Source organism: Oculina patagonica, chromosome 10 (assembly GCF_052425735.1).
Source record: "Oculina patagonica isolate OP01 chromosome 10, crgOcupat, whole genome shotgun sequence".
In the NCBI taxonomy this organism is placed as follows: domain Eukaryota; kingdom Metazoa; phylum Cnidaria; class Anthozoa; order Scleractinia; family Oculinidae; genus Oculina; species Oculina patagonica.
Window position 1 is genome coordinate 3,425,956 of NC_135767.1, and position 18,944 is coordinate 3,444,899.

Consider the following 18,944-nt stretch of genomic DNA (forward strand, 5'->3'; position numbering starts at 1 on the left):
AGGGGGGGAAAGGGGATTGGGCAAAATTTGGACTGTGGTGGGATTTATATCCCCCCTGCCCCCCTTAAGGACCCCCCTATTTGCTTGATGGTAGACATTTTAAGGATTATAGTCCAAAACCTACAATTTTCTTAAGGTATTTAAATTAAGAGCCTTTCAAAAATGGTATACTGCGTGTGCGTCAGATTTATACACTGGCCCGACACTTATGGTCGGTTCCGCTCATTGTTTTCCCCTTTTGATAGTGCCTTCCATCGGTTTGAGACTGAAAAATAGGCGGAAACGCATTTCAAAGTAATCATTTTATACAAAAAAGTACGGAATTTTTGTCCAAGGATAAGTTGCCTTGTCTTTCTAAAAATGTCTTTTTTCTCTTTAAAATTTGGAACGCCTTTTTATGGACCAGCTGCATTGAAAAGGATAATAAAGAAAGGGAGGAGGGGAGTTAACTGCTACCCAGAGGAGATTTTTCATACCTCTTTTTGTAGAAAATCAAGCCATTGAATGTTGATACCGTTTATTTATTTCCTCAAAATATGCCTTCCTACATACTGAGTATATACATATTTCCTCCAAATTATTCTGTTTACCGTTTACGTACGCCATACGTAGCTATAATGGATAAAATGTTAAAAAAAAATAACACATGGACTTCAAATAATATCCTTCAACGGTATAAAAAGTATATAGACTGAGATACATTCATTATTTACATAAATTGATTATTTGTTATTTATTAACTTTGTAAAATCTAAAAATAAGCCATATTTACCCCACGCAAAATTAAAGTATCCGCCCTGATGTTACCAGGAAAGACGTTCTTCTAGCTCCAATGCAACAAGAAACGTTTCCTATTATTATTATTATTATTATTATTCTTATTTTCTCATCGGAAATATGGCAAACACTCAAAATTCAATGTCAACTTATCGTCAACTTATCGTTATGGCAATACGTTGTGCTGCCTAGCAACGACACTGTTCGAAAACCGCGGGCTCATACGACAATCAAAAGACAGCCGACTCGGATCGATCCGAAATATAGGCACGCAATGGGTGTAAAAATCTGCAACAACATTAACAATGGCCGACCCAGGGCGCGCCGCAGGGAACACGGAGTGACACGCAGCCGCGGGACCCGCGCAGGGAGAAACACACCAGACCCGCAGCGCGCGCCAGAGGGAATCGGCATTCACTGTATACAATTTATAGACGGGTACTTTAATCCGTAATTACATTAATTTTTAGTCTATTATTAAAACGTATCTCATAACTTTTGCAAAAACACTGGCAATTTCCAAGCGGTTCTTTGCACCAGGTTATTCGCTAAATTTGAGCTTGCTTGACTGAGTTTGGGTATGTCCCCGATTAAACAAAAGCGATTCGGCAAAAGTTGTAGAACGCAATTAAAATTTAAAATTGTTTGCTTCTAGTCATTATCCTACTTATCTTGTTTCTTATCAGCAAAATCCATTTACCATTGATAATATTAGTCTAAATAACCGACTGGATTTCAATCTGCTTCATTTGGAAGGTATAGTGACCATACAGGGGACGCGGTTGAAAATCAGGATAGAATAGTTCGGACACATACCGTAACACTGCGCGCACGATTTTCAGCCAGTCTTGTCATTTCCTGCAAAATGGCCAGGTTTTAATTAAAGATTGGAAAGTGGGAAGGAATTGAGAACTAGCTGATAGATGCGTCACGAAACGGCCATTTGGCGAAATTAAGCTGAATACAGTTGGCACACGTGAATATCATTGCCGTAAGTTGCGTGCAATTTTGCGGAAGAAGAGTACAATACTTTGTCCGGGCATGCTTTGGCACAGTAGGAAAGTCGCAAGTCAGTGATTTTAAATTTCCAAAATCTTAACCTAAAACTCCTTACATCCCTCTTGAAGTGGGTCTTTCTTGCAAGCGATATAAGCCCGTATGTGCTCTTCAAGGTATCCCAGGGGAAACTCCCCTTGACGTAGCACCTCGTAATGGAATTCCTCCAGAACGAAATCTTGACCCAGCTCCCGCTCGGCTATGTCTCTGACGCGGGAAATCTCCATTTCACCAATCATGTAGCTGGTCACATATCCCGGCAGACTTTGCGATCTGAGAATGTCTTTGTTGGCCAAATCAGTGTTGTCGTCCGGCCAGAGGTATTGCCTGTACATGCTCAAGGCTTGCGATTTTGGCTTGTTAGCATCAAAGTTGAGATCGATGTCCACAATAGCACGGACAGCGGCTAACAGCTGTAAGAAATGAATTAAAATGAAAACCTTTAGTAATGACCCATGGTAGTTAGTCTCCAACTTCACTGATCAAAGGGTCCGTTCAGTGGATGGTATAAAGCTACCGCTAGCATTTTCAACAAACATACTTTCGTGCGCAACACTTTGCGAGCCTTTTTGACTTGGGTTCAAAACTTCGCAATGTGTAGGCATGGTAGAGGGAAACTCAAAAAGTTCCGGGAAATAATCGTCCCCAATATCATGTTATTCGCATGGTGTTCATTTGAAAGTATTTTTCGCGCAACAAATCGCTGTTGCCAGTTGTCCCGTGCAACAAATAGGCTGCCATTTTAGACCATGTACCGAGAGCCCTTAATTGATTATCTGGTATTGATGACGGCTAAAACTACACTTGCTTTAAATTTCGGATTCATCCATCTGAACCCTGACCCTTGCGACCTCCTTTGACCGTTTAGCTACTACAATAACTCTCATTTGGCAGTTAAATTTCATTCACAATTCAGGTCTTTTCTATGAATTTTGGTTCCGACGTGAATTGATTTATGGGGAGACGTATGTTTGGATTTCGAACGCCTGCAGCCGAAAAAAGGAATACATCCTAAAAAAGCAGATCACGCGTCAAACTAGACGGACACCGGCCAGGAGCGGACGCGTCACGCGCCAGAGCGATCAAAACACGCTTCAAGCATAACCCCCAGATTTTTAAGACCACGACGATCCTTTGGTTTGACACACATGCACATTATCGGCTATTAGCAACAGACTCTATTTTCCCCTTACCTGATAGTAAATCATGCCGTACTTTTGCAGCAATAGCCCTTTGTCTAATGTGTTTGAGTACAGTTTGGTGTCTTCCGGCAAAAGCTTGTACTCAACATAAGTAGCCCAGCCTTCGGTGAAGGCGGCGAAAAGGTTGGGGACGCTCATCCAGTGAATGGCATCAGTGCATTCATCTTCAAAATACTCGATAAAACTTTGAACCTGAACATAGAGAAAACATAAAGTTTGCAAGATTGATCAACAACGGACTTTTCTTTCCAATATTAATACATTATCAAGAAGACTTTCTCAAGTCCTCGACGCGCGGTTAGGTAGTTACGTACGAAGGATTTTTCCAACATTTCCCCCTCTCGCGACTTCGTTACTCGCGGTCGTCGCTTCGGGACGCTTTTCGGCTCGCTACGATCGCCTATAGAGGGCGACTTGGTGCAAGTCTAATTATCAAGCAAACGATTATAAGAATAATGAAGTTCGTACACTATAGATTTTTGGATGAAATACTACTCTTACAGAAGTTTGAGACACGCCTAAACCTGCTGCATGTCCTGAGTTCAAAATTCATTTTATACCAAGAAGGAAATGTGAGCCCTTTCTTGCTCTAAATAGATAAGGACCGGGTTTTGGGGTAGGGGTGTGGTTGGCCCTTTTTGAGCCTTTTTTTTTCTTCTGTACACCCACCCACCCACCGCCCCCCCCCCCCCCGTACGGCCGAAAGACCCAGAAACCAACGAACCCAGGGACCCAAAGACCCACGAACCCATGACCAGAGACCAGGACCCAAAGACCCAGAGGCCCAAAGATCCAGAGATCTAGAGACCAAGACCCAAAGAACCAATGACCCAGAGACCCAAAGACAAAGAAAACCAGAGACCCAAAGACCTGAGGGCCTAGAAATCCAAAGATCTAAGGAACCAGAAATCCAGAAAACCAAAGACCCACTAATCCAACACCCAAAGACCAACAAATTCATTGGTAGATTTCAGTGGTTGATATACTGAGAAAGAACTACCCATCCACACCCCCCCCCCAAAGTCCCCAACTCCCCCTGTGCCTTACTAACCTCTAGATGATGTCCAGGCAGTTGTTCATGAGCAGTGGTAGTGAATTCCGTCCATTTTGGGCCAAATGTGTCCACAAAAAAGGGCAATCCTTGAGAAGCTTTAATCGTACAGTTCTTATTCCCCGGACTGTAGAGGTGGTAGCTTGCATACGGATGGAACCATGCAATGCAGTCAATTCCACAATCTGGAACGGTTTTCTTAGCCCCACTGTAGTAAAATAGCGGCTTGATGACTGGTTCAATATTATTTTTGGCGGTCTGTGAAGTTATGAAACAGAGAGTCAGAATGAGAAGCACGGGGCTGGTGGGAATTCCCGCTTAAAGGAGCTCTGTCGCGGATTTTAACAGATTTTTGAACTGCCAAAATATATACAGTCAACTCTCTCTTAACGGACACCTCTATAAGACGGACACCTGGTGATGGTCCCTGCCGTTTTTCAGTCATTTTACAATAACAAAACTCTCTGTAAGACGGACACCTCTCTAAGACGGACAACGGACACTTTGAAACCGCCAACGGACACGCACAAAAAGTGATTTTTTTTTAGTGAATAATACTGCAAAACTTGGTATCGACATATAACAAAGTAAGTCAGCGCCTTTAGAATACCAAACTTATCAAAAACAATCCGCTATAAAGTATTACTTCTCTGCGTAAGTGTATGGGTACCAAAGAGGTAGTTTTCTCCTTACAGTAATACCGTTTCTAATGAGCAAACTGAACGAGTCGAATTTCTGATATTATTTTTGTTCCACTTTATAGGTTTTGCTAGGAAATGTAAAAGTAATGGTCCATTTTTATTAAAAAATGCTATTAATATTAAAGCAATGAAACTGTTGACAAGCATTTTTGGCTGCGAATGGTTAGGATAGAAATGGATTGTAACTGAAAAATTAAGGCTAAACTTTTCACAGTTGTTTCCGCGTGTCATAAAAAATCGATATTTTATGGCCGAAGTTTGATTATCTTCTACAAATTTAGGTTGTATCTTCCATTAGATGTTCAAAGATAATGTTTTTCATGGGGTCTACCACTAATTTCAGAACAGTTTAAACTAAAAAATTTGTGAAATTTCCGTGACGTAGCTCTTGAATTGCAGCCATCTCTTTTTCGACAGTAAGCAAAAGACCCAGTGGATTGTAAGGTGACTGAGTGGTAATGGCTCCCAGCACTTATATCTTGATGGATTACTTTCTCATACCACTCTTTCTCAATCAGTTGATGGCTCGAATAATCGTATCAAACGAAAGTCTCGATAATTGTTAAACATGTTGTGATCATTTTGTTGTAATGACAGTTTACAATAGCAATAGTATAGCCTATCAAAAATTACCCTTAATTCTAGTTGTAATAGTAGTTAAAGTGATTATATCTCAGAAAACAAGCTCGCACCGTAAATTTTTTTGTTTTGGGGGGGGGCCCCCCATTTTTAGTATCGAATATTCAAGAGAAAGATTAAGATACCCTTTTTGCAAATCAACCAATCAAAATTATTTTGAGAAGTAACGCCACTGACTCAACTATAGCAGTATCTGATTGAACAAGAAGCGATCGTGTGCGTTTTCTCTGTCCCGTTGTCCGCGGGTTTACGGTGACGTCACGTCTTACAGTAGGGTCCAGGTTTGACCGAGCCGAGAATGCCAAGGGACTAAGTGGAGCGACCTTCGCAGCGCCAATTTTCTGAGGAAGTGTCACAGTAACAATGTGTAAGCAATACAGTATACTCACTTGAAAGGTATTATTTATCCACGCTTGCATAGCTTTCCATCGTTGAGGGCAATAAGCCTGCGCACTTTTTGGGTCAATACACTTTCTAAAGGCAACGTCACCACTCTCGTTGCTAGGAAACGGCTTGCTGTTGAAGGGCATATCAGGTTGCCGTAGCGCTGTTTGGAATTGACTCACAGCGAGTACTTCATTCTCTTCTCCTGTGTACTGCTTAGCCACTGTCACAGCCTTTCGTAGTAGAAAAGAAAAAAAGTGTATTATATTTCACCGCAGTTTTTTTATTTATTTTTATTTTTTCAATTAAATAAGTGTCATAAACCATACAGAGGCGGCGGGGCGTTTTGGAACGTGGGGAGGGGGGGGGGGGGGGGTGAGACTGTCCCAAAAATACTCGGCAGGTTTTCATATTTGGAACAAATCTTTTCCTTTCTAGCAACGTTTTGTTTTCTGGTCTTCTTTGCAGCGTTAAGTTTAAGTCAATGAAAAAAAATGGTAAAGCCAAATATCACAGCTATTGTAATGTTGCACGTTTTTTACCTGTCTATAGAGCGCGTCCCGCCTCGTAACAGCTCTCTTCCTCAGCTCAGCCGGCGTGATATCAAGCGTTGTAAAGAACCTCATCAAAGTCTGGTATGTCTTGGCACCTCTCAATTCCTCTCCGTAGGGGAGTTTTTGAAAGGCCGGGTGCCCGATGTCCGGTATGTCGTCATAATATCTAAAATTGAGCGGAAGTTTGCCAAGACCGCTTACAATGTTTTCATCCGTAGGACAGTTTGAAAGGTATTCGTGTTCAAGGAACCTACAAAGAAAAGTATAAAGTAAAGAAATTATTCCAAAGTATAATTATGTTCGAATGAAAAAAAATTTCGTTCGCTGCGTGGCACTTGTATTGTGCCACAAGAATTTTTTAAGTGGTCTCTAGCACGCGCGCGCGCGAGAACCTCAATAAAAACGAAAATTTGAGTCGAGGCCGCGCGGTTGGCAGGTCCCAAGATGGAAAATTTAACGCATCACCTGCCTCTTTTTTGCTTGTTAACGCCGCAGAGCTTGATGCCGCGAACCAGTGCCATGTTGGTCGTATACAAATCAAGCTGAAGGCGCGCCAATCTCGTTTCCAGTTTGAATTGTAAACCCGCTCCGGCCCTTGACCATCGGTCGGGAATCGCGAAGTCTTTTTGTCCTTTTTCGGAATTTGCTCCGCAATCTCGTTTACGCGTTTACCCTGAACTCCCGGTACTACAAAGCTCCCCCAGCATCAAGATAATACAATAATACAATACAATCAATTTTTTGTCCATACGTGGGCGAGGTCTCCCTTCGGGCAGAGGGTTATTTTTAAAAGTAGGAACTTAAAAAGACGATCCCAGAGCCTGCGTCCCGTCGCGGGCTCTGCAAACAAGATCGTATTCGATTTGATATTATATAAGAACGTGTTTTTTTTATTCACTTATCTCTTTCCCCTTTGGGTTTTTTTTTGTTGGGCACGCGGATATTTTACGAAAAACCGCAATGTTACCGAGAGCGTTTTTATTTCTTAATGAACGATCATTTTTAGACACGGCTCTTTAGGGCCAATCAGATAGGGTGCGCTTGCCAATAGTCAGCCAGTCGGTTATTCTTAGTCATGAAAAAATGGTCTGCTCCAAATGTGTGGCTTCATAGCTTAGTTATAGCTTGTCTAGGTTGTATTTTAAGTCGTCAGTTGCAGTGTGTTTAGAAACTTTCGAAGTTTATTTGGCTACTGAAGAGCTAGTTTTGCGTTTTGCATTTGATATTACTTTGATTATAGAAGCTTACCATGTGGTATTCTTATGAAACATATTCATTTCTTAACCGAAAAAATTAATTTTACTACTCCCACCCCTTCTCTAACAAATTAATACCTGAACCCATCGAAAAAGTCTTGTGAATGAATTTTGTCCAGGATTCATTTTAATTTCGTACTTTTACTCCCTATCAACTCAATTTATACGCGCTGGATTCTTACTTCAGCATCCTTATAGATGCGTTTGCGATATTCTCTATAAGGGACTCTTTAAAGTAGGTCGTCACATTTCGTTGGGTATTTTCCTTCCAGGTATCATTCACCGACTTCGGGAGATCTTCAAAGAAGGTTGAATTGACGAGGAGGACCTTAGCAAACGGTTCATCATAAATTCCTAAAACAGAAAAAAATGAAAGGCTATGAATTCCTACATCTAACAAATAAATTCATAAGACAAAAATGAAAGAGGACGTATCAAACTCGGAAAATACAAATATCTACAAAGATTCTAATCAAAGTTTTCCGTTCAAACTTAATGGCCATCAGAGCGGCTCTTATAATTATTTTCAGTTTTCGTGTTCGTAACATAAAGGGCCTAGGAGAACTTCTATATATTTCTCCTTTACATCGGATGCTAGCCCATCGCAGAGACTATCACAGGGTTACCTCCTAGTACCAAATTCGCCGGGAACCCATTTATACACATGGGTGTAGAGAGAGGCACTGCGGGAGTTAGGTGTCTTGCCCAAGAACACAATGTAACAACCCCAGTTAGGTCTCAAGGCCGGATCATTCGACACGGCGATCTAGCGCACTATTCATTAGGCCACTAAACCTCCCAATACCATGGATGTTTCTCGGAATTGTTTTATTTTTTGAGGGGAAGGGGAGGGAGGGGGTGTTCCACGCCATTCTTCACCTTGTCGTACTTCATGCCAAAGTTTTTTATTTTCCATTATCCTGTTGTAGACCTACAGCTCTAAAGTCGCAACCCCATGTCAGACCTGAATTTTTTAAATCCTTCATCTTACAAGCATTCCTACCCTGAAGCAGTTATTCAGGTCCCATCGCATTTTGTCGTTTAAAGGTGGGAAACAGGGAGCGCAGGGCTTGATGGACTTTGCGCGCGAGTGTAACAATCCCACAACTCCACGCGCACCGTGCCCCAACCAATGAGGGACGCTTGGAGACGAGGCTTTGATCACGTGTTATCAAGCTAAGTTAATCGGCTTTTGGTAATTTACTGTGAAACAGGAACTGTGGGACTATAATTGTCGACCGCAGTCAAACGACAGAACGACGGGGAACACAGCAGCGAACATACTGCATCGACGAACTAAGTGGAGACAAGCACGGGAAATAGCGTAGGGACGTCGCACATGCAAGCACTGGTCGGAGGGAAAAAAACCGCACCTGAGAAAATGGGAAATGACACTCAGCACAATCACTGCCACTAACACCAAAATGAACGAAGCGGAAAGAAAGAAAAGCTGGCTGGGACTTATTGACACTTACCTGATTCGTTTTTAAGCGTCATTCCTCTGTACTTCTGGTACTTGATGCTATGTAAACCTGCTTTACAGGCTTCGTGGGTTCTGACATACCCAGTGCGCGCTCCAAGTCTCCAGTTCTCGATGTACCTGTCAAACGTTCGATTGTACTCCTCGAAAAGATCTCTCAGCTTCTCTAATTCAGTCATATTACGTGGTTTAAAATAAGAGAAGACTGCATTTAGGTGTTGAAACACACTGCAAACAGGCTGCCAGCAGAAAAGATCTGGTCCTAGCAACCAGTCTCCGTTGTAGTAATCTTGCGCGTACGGCGCCCATCCGAAGTTGTTCATTAATATGGCGTTAGCTACGTGAACTGCCTTGCGCTCTCTTAGCTTCAACAAAGTTGTATTAAATTTCAACGCGTTTAACTCTTCGCGCAACTTTATGGCTTGGTCGGTTCTGTTCTTGGTGGCATTCGGGCTTGGATCGTAAGGCCGAAAATATTTTCGGATATCTTCGGGCGTCACTCCTCGCAGCTGGTAAATCATCTCCGGATGTAGCTGATAGAAGTACAACCGCTGCACCCTTCTCAGTACGTCTGCAAGGTCGGAGCTGTTGGACTCAGAAGAAGCGAGGCATATTGATGTGTAAGGCTTTTTAGGCGGCATGTCTACAGCAAACATGAAGACCATTATCAGGATGAAGCACAGCAAGATTGGGATTCCAATTATCAGCAGATTTACGAGCCATTCTCGAGGTTTCTTCGGTTCCTTTGAGACGTAGCTGGGGGTTATAGCCACCGCAGAAGTGTTCATATGCTTAAAACGGCCATTGTCCATGGTGAATCGTCTGTATGAGAAAATAAAACACAGTTTGAAACATTACAACTGTAATACGGCTGCGAAATCACACTTCCGATAAGGTGGAGAGGGTGGTTGTGGGGGAGGAAAAGGGCTGTAACCTGTTGTTCTTAAAAAAAAGGCCGAGTGACAGGAGTGACAGGAGTTGATTGGTCCGGGGTAAAACTTTCATACAACGGCTTTATTATATTGCTAGAGTTTTATTCAATTTAACTCCCATTATCTCTTTAACACATTCAACAAAAATTGCCATAATCTAACATTTACGTGTAGATGTTCTTATATTATGAGAAAGGGATGGGGGTTATTTCATCCTTAATTTAGCCAGTTGGCCAGAAGACGTGCGACAAAACCGAGTTTTTAAGTTCTTACAGTATCTTGTTCTATAACCCTGAACATCTGATTCGAGAGACAACTTTTCTGCAAGACACCTGGGCTCGTAGGCATATAAACATTTATTATAGTGATGTAAAAATTGAAATCACACTTTTTTTTTTTTTTTTAAAGTGGGAGTTTTTTTTTTTAATTAAAAAAATTTTTTTTTCTTAAAAAAAGCGGCGCGCACACTGAGGAACAAATAAAAGCTACCATGCTTGAATAAAGTTTTTCATTACAAAAAAGCGGTTTGACAGCTTTCAAGTCCATGGCACGTTGGCTACGGGACTGTAACAATTAATAAACTTAAACACCGAGCTGTCAAAATTGCCTCGTGATAAAAACAGTCTACAATGAAACATCTTGAACTGTCTTCGAATAACCATTAACGATGAAGCGTACGCATGACTAACACACTTCGTCAGAGGTATTTTAAGCAAGAGCCGAGATCTGCATCTATTAATATTGTACTTTTGAATAAAACTTACGAAGACTGATTTCATTACAGAAGGGTACTCTGCCTGCAGGGTACCGGTTATTGTACTGAACCAAATGAATTCTTTGACAAACTTTATTAAAAATGTCTTGTACTCTGAACTTTCTTAAAGAATTTGAAAATTGGACAATTAGGGCTTTAGGTGAAAATTTGCATAATGACACTTTGACAACATTTGATCGACAACACACAAGTTCGTTTACATTTAGTGGCGTCTAACTTCAGTGTATCGAAGTGTATCAGCAATGTAACGTCAAGGGCATTCTACATTTTAGCATTATGCACTATAAACTTCTCAATTGAGTTTGATTAAAACTTAGGTACAAGTTAGCTACTGGGAGCATACTCAATCCGCAGTTTTTAGAAGTAATTTTAGTTTATTAACATTATATTAATATTCTCGCTTCGCGTCTGCTTGTTTGGTGACAAAGCAAAGATTTGCTTATTACGTAAAACTATCAAAGACAACTGCCCTTTCTCGACTAGTTTCTTTATATCTTACTTGGCATTCTTATCTTTAAAGGAAAGCCAACATAACAACAGGAAAATACATACAAAGTTAATTCGAACAGTTCTAAGGTATACCGCAAACATATAAACTAACCAAGTATTGTATTAACATACTAATCCATTGATGCTACACCGCCAAAAACTTCGAAGACTCGAAAAATGAAAAGAGTTCGGATCTTTAAAAACTAGCGAAAGTTAAAAGACTCCATCTTTCTATCATGATAGCGTACCGTATTATAACTGGCTTCAGTTTGGAACGTGAAAGCTTGTAGAAGCCAGTTAAAAGCATTGTAGGTGTGCTACAATAATATTTATCCCATGCTAAACCATGCAAAAACAACTAGCAAACTTGCTCTTACCTTTCAAGACTCAACTTTCCTTTTCTTTAGAAGTTTCTGAGTAAAGATGACAACCAGGTCTTAAACAGAATTAAACATGGCGTCCGTGTATTGAAGAAACAATATTCAGCACGTATTGCATTCCAGTCGTGGCTGATATTGTTTTATAGCTTGGTCAGTTGGTCATGCTTCACGGTTAATTGGAAACGACAATGCCTGTATCATCACGCGAAATATTAAAATTCCGTTTTTAACGCCTCGGGGGATCTGAAAATTCAAACTGACAAACTCGACCCATGGTAGTGTTAAACGGTCTTGTTATTATCTTTTTAGTCTGAACATCAATACAGGATGTCTCTTATAGGCATTTTTCACGTGTGAACAATCTTTTCGTGGCTTGGTTCAAATCGACACCTATATTTTTTATCCGCTTCAACGTCAATTAACACTGATCAAAAGCTAACTTCTTCTCAGAATAAGAATAATTAATGCGAAGTGAAGCGTTCAGATCATAAAACACAAGGAGTTGATCGATCTATAATCAAACTCTACAAACTGATACAATTAAAAAGGTATAAAGACCTGAAAGGAAAGTTCATATGTTGTTACTGGCAAACAAATCGGTGTTATTGTAGTTGGTAATAATTTTCCTTAGTCTGCCTTAAAATGGCTGCGAGGGAAACTATATTTTCCTTGTTTTTTTTTTCCGATCTGGTTGTAAACGCCGGTAGTGTACTCCCATGTGACAGGGACGGGGGTCCTCGTTAAAAAATATATAGTATGACACACTAGCAAAACTCGGGACTGACTTTACCAAACTAGCGAACCCCGGCGGCCCCCCGCGCGGGGCGCGACTAGTTTCAAAACTTCGCTTACTTTGTTGTTTCTTAGTTTCGTTTCAGGTTTTCGAGGAAAGCCCTTTGCTATACTTTTTTCTGAAATTTTTTAGCACTTGACAAACGTGAGCCTATTCATGCAACAAGTGATTGCACAAAAACCTCGGACAAAACCCTACCGAAAATAGGCTGCGAAATATTTTGATAACTAGAGGATTATTATATTGATCACTTCACGGAACGCCTTTGTTAGGTTATCTTTTGGATTGTAATCAGAAGGGACTCTGACACGCTAGACACTTACATATTAGATCCTATTGCTTTTCAGGCTATTTTGACAGCCTTCTTTGGGCTTGTCACGCGTTTTTCCCTGTGATCGACCGTGACGAGAAATCTCAAAGTCACGACCTAATGTTCTCTATTTATCAGTTAATAAATGATTTTCCATAAGTAAACGGCATTCCTATAATTAGCGCTTATTTTACTCACTTTTTGCATCTTGTATTCATTCATTTTCTCATGCCAGGTGTCACATGACTGGCTTGCGACTCCAGGTGGAGAATAGAACAAAAAACAGCTAAAAAAAGGGCCCCTAGCTTCAAAAACAATGGCAAGTGCTACACTTGAGCACCATTTGCAATGTGCTTATTGTTTAATGAAAATCTAGGCTGATTTGGCAAAAGGAGCCTTCCGGGATCGTGCTTGAAGGCCTTCAAAGGGATGGGGGGGGGGGGGGGTGGGGTAGCCCAGCAATGACCAAATGGCTCCAGGGAGCCCTACATCACTTACATAAATCAATTCTCTTTACCCTTGGATTTGGGTCAGGCCCTAAATTTTTGGCTTTCTAGAGGCGTTTGGCCAATTTCAACAGAAACTTTTACTCACAAAATTGCCATGGTATTATTGTGATGATTGGAATATACATTGGTGGCTAAGTTCAGCTGGCTGCAACCCTGTGAGAGCTTTGCTGGGATCGGGGATGGCAAGGCATTCCACCAACCCACCCCCCCCCCCCTCCCCCGGGCTAGGTTGGATCCACAGGGGGAAGCAGAGTGAGGCCGAGCATATTTCAGGTCCATTCCACTGGGTACCTAAATTGTGGAAACAGGATAGATACAATATTTTGTATTCGCCTCTTTATACTAACCTTCTTCACTAAATTGCACTTTTAAACTGGCTAAAGAAAAATCCCTTCACGTCATCTTCGCTTTCATCAGCGATACTGTCGCTCGTAGCTTTTACGCGCTTGGCAACTATCGCCCACTGTGGAATATTAAAACCGTGGGATAATTTATCCTTCCCAGGGGGATCATAATACAGATCTGCTAATGTTCCAGAGCGCTCCATAAAGCAAGTCATCCCAGGGGTACGCATGCGTGCTTGAAAAACCAGTTTCTCCCCGATATACCTGATCTCGATTGTCGTCGGAGGTTGGCCCGGGGGTTGGGGAAGCTGAACGCGCAAGATATTTTGATAGTTTTTAACTGTGACATAGTAAGTGCTTATTGTTCCGAATATGGGATTGGTTTGCTTGACTTGGAATTTTCCCGTGAAAGGTGTTGACGGCTCGATTGGGAAGTGGGAATCACGCTGAAGTTCGAAAAGAGTTTCGTTTAGTCTTGGAACCAGGAGATTGTACAGCAAAGTTACACCTTTAAACGCATCAGGTTGCAAGTAGTACTTTGTACTTGTAAGAATATTTGCTCCAAGAGCTAGCTCAGGGATAACTGTAAACTCCGCGTCATAACTGTCAATATTGCCACCTTTGGTTCGGACAAGAACGTGTTCTTTGAAGACCATTTCAAACGGGGAACCCCAGACAGAGACACCATCGGGGGTTATGTCTTTTGGCGTCATCATTTCACGGAGAGTTGAAGGCTTGAAAAGTTTTTGCTTCTCGGGCTGTGCAAACATCATTCCTAGCTTAGCTAGATCTTCAATTGTTGAGTACATCTGACCCGCTGGGGCCATCCATCCGATGTTCATAAACTCCATTCTCTTTCCTTTGGGTAGGTACGGGAATGCCATGTTCTTCTGCACCTCGTCTGTGATTTCAAACCCCGTGTTAACCATTCCCAGGGGTTTCAGAATGTTTTCATGTGTCCAGCTCTCGAATGTTTGATTCAGTAGGTTCTCGGTCAGGAGTCGACCCAACAGTCCGTAACCAAGGTTACTGTATGATGGTTCGACCCATGGCGGAAGTATAAGCGTACGGTTTTTCAACAGCGCAAGCTGCTCAGCAGAGGTTGTATTACAAGTGAACAAACATGGCGCCTCGCGCGGTAGCCCTGACATTTGACTCGAGATCTCTCGCAGTGTAATGTTTTCGTTGGTATAAGGGTTTTTAATAGCAAAATCAGGAGCATACTTACTCAGAGGATCGTCAATCGAAGAGAATTTGCCTTCTTCGTATAATTTGTACACCAAGAGTACAGCAAAGATCTTCGTGACGCTTCCAATTCGGTACACGGTGCTGTCGTTCGGTTTAAGCTCGGGATGTTTATACACCTTGCTTCCAAAATGGCCGCTCCACAGAATTTTATCTAGGTAAAAGACATTCATGGAGATGGCGGGCAGCGATGAATTCTTGTCGACTAAAGCACTTAGGGCTGATTCTAGTTTCTCGAAGACCTGTGTGATTCTTTTAGGCGTCGGTTTAGGCAGAGGAAACAATGTAGGTAGTTGGGGGCATGGCAAGACTTTCTGGATATTTATGCCTGCGCGTTCTCCCGATTTCTTGCTTTCGGATTCTGCCTTATGAGAGAGAACGTACCAAATAAACACGGCTGTGATAGTTAAAGCTACCAGACTTGACACTAAAGTCAGTATTTTCCACACTCTCAGGGAACTGGAAGGATTTTTCTCGCCTGCGAACGATGCATACGGAGTCTCCGCCATTTTGGGAGAGAAATGAGAATGCGTGACGCAACTGGTGACAAGGGTCCTTCGTGGGAGACGCTGTAAGTGATGGTGTGACTGTGTGTGGCAAGACGAAACAAATAACCTATCTATCAAAAAGAAAACAAAATAGAATTTAATAATATCCTTAGAAGTGTCAATGCAAGCATGTCAGAGTCACTTCTGATAACAATCCAAAAGATAAACAAAAGAAAGGAGTCCTTCGTGCCTGAAGTGATCAATATAATAATCCTTTAGTTATTAAAATATTTCGCAACCAATTGTGTCACGCATTCTCGGTTCTCTTTCCAAGATGGCGGAGACTCCGTACGCTTCGTTCACTGGCGAGAAAAAACCTTCTAGTTACCTGAGAGTGTGGAAGATACTGACTTTAGTGTCGACTCTGGTTGCTTTAACTATCACAGCCGTGTTTATTTGGTACGTTCTATCTCACAAGGCAGAAGAATCCAAAAGCAACGAATCGGGAGAACACGCAGGCTCAAATATCCAGAAAGACTTGCCATGCCCCCAACTACCTACGCTGTTTCCTCTACCTAAACCGACGCCAAAAAGGATAACTGAGGTCTTCGAGAAACTTGAATCAGCCCTAAGTGCTTTAGTCGACAAGAATTCATCGCTGCCCGCCATTTCCATGAATGTGTTTTACCAAGATAAAATTCTGTGGAGCGGCCATTTTGGAAGCAAGGTGTATCAACATCCTGACACTAAACCGAACGACAGCACCGTGTACCGAATTGGAAGCGTCACAAAGATCTTTGCTGTACTTTTGGTGTACAAATTATACGAAGAAGGCAAAATCTCTTCTATTGACGATCCTCTGAGTAAGTATGCTCCTGATTTTGCTATTAAAAACCCGTATACCAACGAAAACATTACACTGCGAGAGATCGCGAGTCAAATGTCAGGGTTACCGCGCGAGGCGCCATGTTTGTACACTTGTAATACAACCTCAGCTGAGCAGCTCGCGCTGTTGAAGGACCGTACGCTAATACTTCCGCCATGGGTCGAGCCATCTTATAGTAACCTTGGTTACGGACTGTTGGGTCGACTCCTGACCGAGAACTTACTGAAGCAAACATTCGAGAGCTGGACACATGAGAACATTCTCAAACCCCTGGGAATGGTTAACACGGGGTTTGAAATAACAGACGAGGTCCAAAAGAACATGGCATTCCCGTACCTACCCAAAGGAAAGAGAATGGAGTTTATGAACATCGGATGGATGGCCCCAGCGGGTCAGATGTACTCAACAATTGAAGATCTAGCTAAACTAGGAATGATGTTTGCACAGCCTGAGAAGCAGAAACTTTTCAAGCCTGCAACTCTCCGTGAAATGATGACGCCAAAAGACATTACCCCCGATGGTGTCACTGTTTGGGGTTCCCCGTTTGAAATGGTCTTCAAAGAACACGTTCTTGTCCGAACCAAAGGTGGCAACATTGACACTTACGACGCAAAGTTCACAGTTATCCCTGAGCTAGCTCTTGGAGCAAATATTCTGACGAGTACAGTGTATTACTTACAACCTGATGCATCTAAAGGCTCAACTTTGCTGTACAATCTCCTGGTTCCAAGACTAAACGAAACTCTCTTCGAACTTCAGCGTGATTCCCACTTCCCAATCGAGCCATCAACACCTTTCACGGGAAAATTCCAAGTCCAGCAAACCAATCCCATATTCGGAACGAAAAGCACTTACAGTGTTACTGTTAAAAACTATCAAAATATTTTGCGCGTTCAGCTTCCCCAACCCCCTTTCCAACCTCAGACGACAATTGAGATCAGGTATATCGGGGAGAAACTGGTTTTTCAGGCACGTATGCGTACCCCTGGGATGACTTGCTTTATGGAGCGCGTAGGGACATTAGCAGATCTGTATTATGATCCCCCTGGGAAAGATAAATTATCCCACGGTTTTAATATTCCACAGTGGGCGATAGTTGGCAAGCGCGTGAAAGCTACGAGCGACAGTGTCGCTGATGAAAGCGAAGATGACGTGAAGGGATTTTTGTTTAGCCAGTTTAAAAGTGCTATTTAGTGGGGTTTTTAAGAAGGGTAATGTGAAGGGAAAAGTGCCATTCACAATGTATCATTTTGATCTCATCGTTTGCCTGAGGCCCTTTAATTTTGCAAGACATAACATATATATTGATAAACAATAAGCACATTGCAAAGGGTGGTATGAAATGAAGTGTATCAGCTCTCGTAATTATCAATTCTGCTTGTCCTCTAGTGTAGCAGTTGCTATTGTTTTTGCAGCTAGGGGCATTGTTCCTGTTGTTTGTTCTATTTTTCTCTAGAAGGATAGGGAGCCATTTATGTAAGCCCCCCCCACACCCCACGTGGTGAGGCCTTGCAAGAGCTACTACCCAATCTGGTATGAATGAACAAAAGGTGTAACAAGAAAGTAATACACACGTTAACTATAGCAATATCTCCATTATGGATGTTATCATATTCAAAAAAAATATCCACGAACCAATTTTTCCTCCGGAGTGACATTGAAAAAGCCAAGACCATTTCCAGTGTTAATGAAATTTTTCCATTATTAATGTTGTATACTTACTGAAAATCATTTATCAACTGATAAATAGAAACAGTAGCCCACGATAGAGGACATAAGATCATGATTTAGAGGTTTCTAAGAAATGATATAGAGTTGTTTAACCAACATAAGGTGTCAACATAAAAGGTGTCCATGCAGAAAGATATACTCAACAGTAGATTAAAGGAAACAAGGTGACTACTAAAATAAGCATTGTGTGTGGATTGTTAAATACGTTTGCATCTCTGGTTATCGCGCCCCAACCAAAATTTCCCCGGGAGTGGCCATCCTGGGTTACCTAATGATTTACAACAGCCGGATAGGCTGTGGCTGTGGCCTTCCAAACAAAAATTGGGGGCCGGGGCTCCGCTCCCCCCCCCCCCCCTCCCAATTTCAGTGCCGAAAGTATCGTTAGCGCAACATGAAATTGTTTGTTTTTTTCAAGACACTTACTGTGCCCCCCGTCATATCCGCCATTGTTGCACCATTTAAAAAAATAAAGGGTAGCCTCTCCAGAAGCAAAAAAAAAAGTGTACTTCGATATTACGAACATAAACATATTTATAGAGGGATTCATAAAATTTACAAAAATTAATGTGAAAGACAACGTATCGATGAGATATCAAATTTTAACTTGTTAAAAATACTTACTTTAATTTTGTAACTGCTTGTAGACCAGCTTCGTTCCTTCGATTTTGGTTCGAGTTAACGCGAGGTTCGAGTTAGCGAGGGTTCGAGTTGACTGTATTTGCTTAGTGCTTCACTTCGTTATGTTAAAACGTATACCGTATTTACTCGAACAAACGTCGCCCCCGAATAAGCGCCGCCCCCATATAAGCGGCGCATTTGGGACCGAAAAGTTTAAATACGAAAAACAGCACTACATATGGCAACTCTAAAACAAACTTGGACACTTCTTCCTATCAAAAGCGATGTTTTTGCTGTTCAAAGTGACCGTTTTTCCGCTCGCCCATTAGTCTTTCTATCCAACT

At 41.8% G+C, this 18,944-nt stretch overlaps 3 protein-coding genes across 3 annotated transcripts; 1 reads left to right on the forward strand and 2 right to left on the reverse strand.

Annotated features, from left to right (window-relative positions):
- Nucleotides 1-1,195: 1,195 nt before the first annotated feature.
- On the reverse strand, nucleotides 1,196-12,152 carry LOC144667449 (uncharacterized). The gene is made up of 8 exons (XM_078528866.1): nucleotides 11,674-12,152; nucleotides 9,096-9,922; nucleotides 7,803-7,974; nucleotides 6,353-6,614; nucleotides 5,816-6,043; nucleotides 4,087-4,344; nucleotides 3,027-3,227; nucleotides 1,196-2,246 (listed from the first exon to the last, which is right to left on the reverse strand). Exons 2-8 carry the CDS (start codon nucleotides 9,910-9,912, stop codon nucleotides 1,878-1,880), a joined length of 2,307 nt encoding a protein of 768 aa, XP_078384992.1. The 5' UTR covers nucleotides 9,913-9,922; nucleotides 11,674-12,152; the 3' UTR covers nucleotides 1,196-1,877.
- Nucleotides 12,153-12,686: 534 nt separating this feature from the next.
- Nucleotides 12,687-15,391, reverse strand: LOC144667443 (putative beta-lactamase-like 1). Its single transcript, XM_078528860.1, has one exon. The coding sequence runs from the start codon at nucleotides 15,384-15,386 to the stop codon at nucleotides 13,644-13,646; it is 1,743 nt and encodes a 580-aa protein (XP_078384986.1). The 5' UTR covers nucleotides 15,387-15,391; the 3' UTR covers nucleotides 12,687-13,643.
- Nucleotides 15,392-15,696: 305 nt separating this feature from the next.
- LOC144628164 (putative beta-lactamase-like 1) lies at nucleotides 15,697-17,445 on the forward strand. Its single transcript, XM_078486229.1, has one exon. The coding sequence runs from the start codon at nucleotides 15,700-15,702 to the stop codon at nucleotides 17,443-17,445; it is 1,746 nt and encodes a 581-aa protein (XP_078342355.1). The 5' UTR covers nucleotides 15,697-15,699.
- The last annotated feature ends 1,499 nt before the right edge of the window (nucleotides 17,446-18,944 follow it).

Excerpts from the sequence above, each read along its gene's own strand:
- LOC144667449 (XM_078528866.1), bottom strand. The coding sequence starts at position 9,912 with ATGGACAATGGCCGTTTTAAGCATATGAACACTTCTGCGGTGGCTATA. Across the intron at positions 6,615-7,802 it reads GCATCTATAAGGATGCTGAA|GTTCCTTGAACACGAATACC; the intron begins GTAAGAATCCAG and ends TTTTCTTTGTAG. Across the intron at positions 2,247-3,026 it reads ACGGCATGATTTACTATCAG|CTGTTAGCCGCTGTCCGTGC; the intron begins GTAAGGGGAAAA and ends CATTTCTTACAG.
- LOC144667443 (XM_078528860.1), bottom strand. The coding sequence starts at position 15,386 with ATGGCGGAGACTCCGTATGCATCGTTCGCAGGCGAGAAAAATCCTTCC.
- LOC144628164 (XM_078486229.1), top strand. The coding sequence starts at position 15,700 with ATGGCGGAGACTCCGTACGCTTCGTTCACTGGCGAGAAAAAACCTTCT.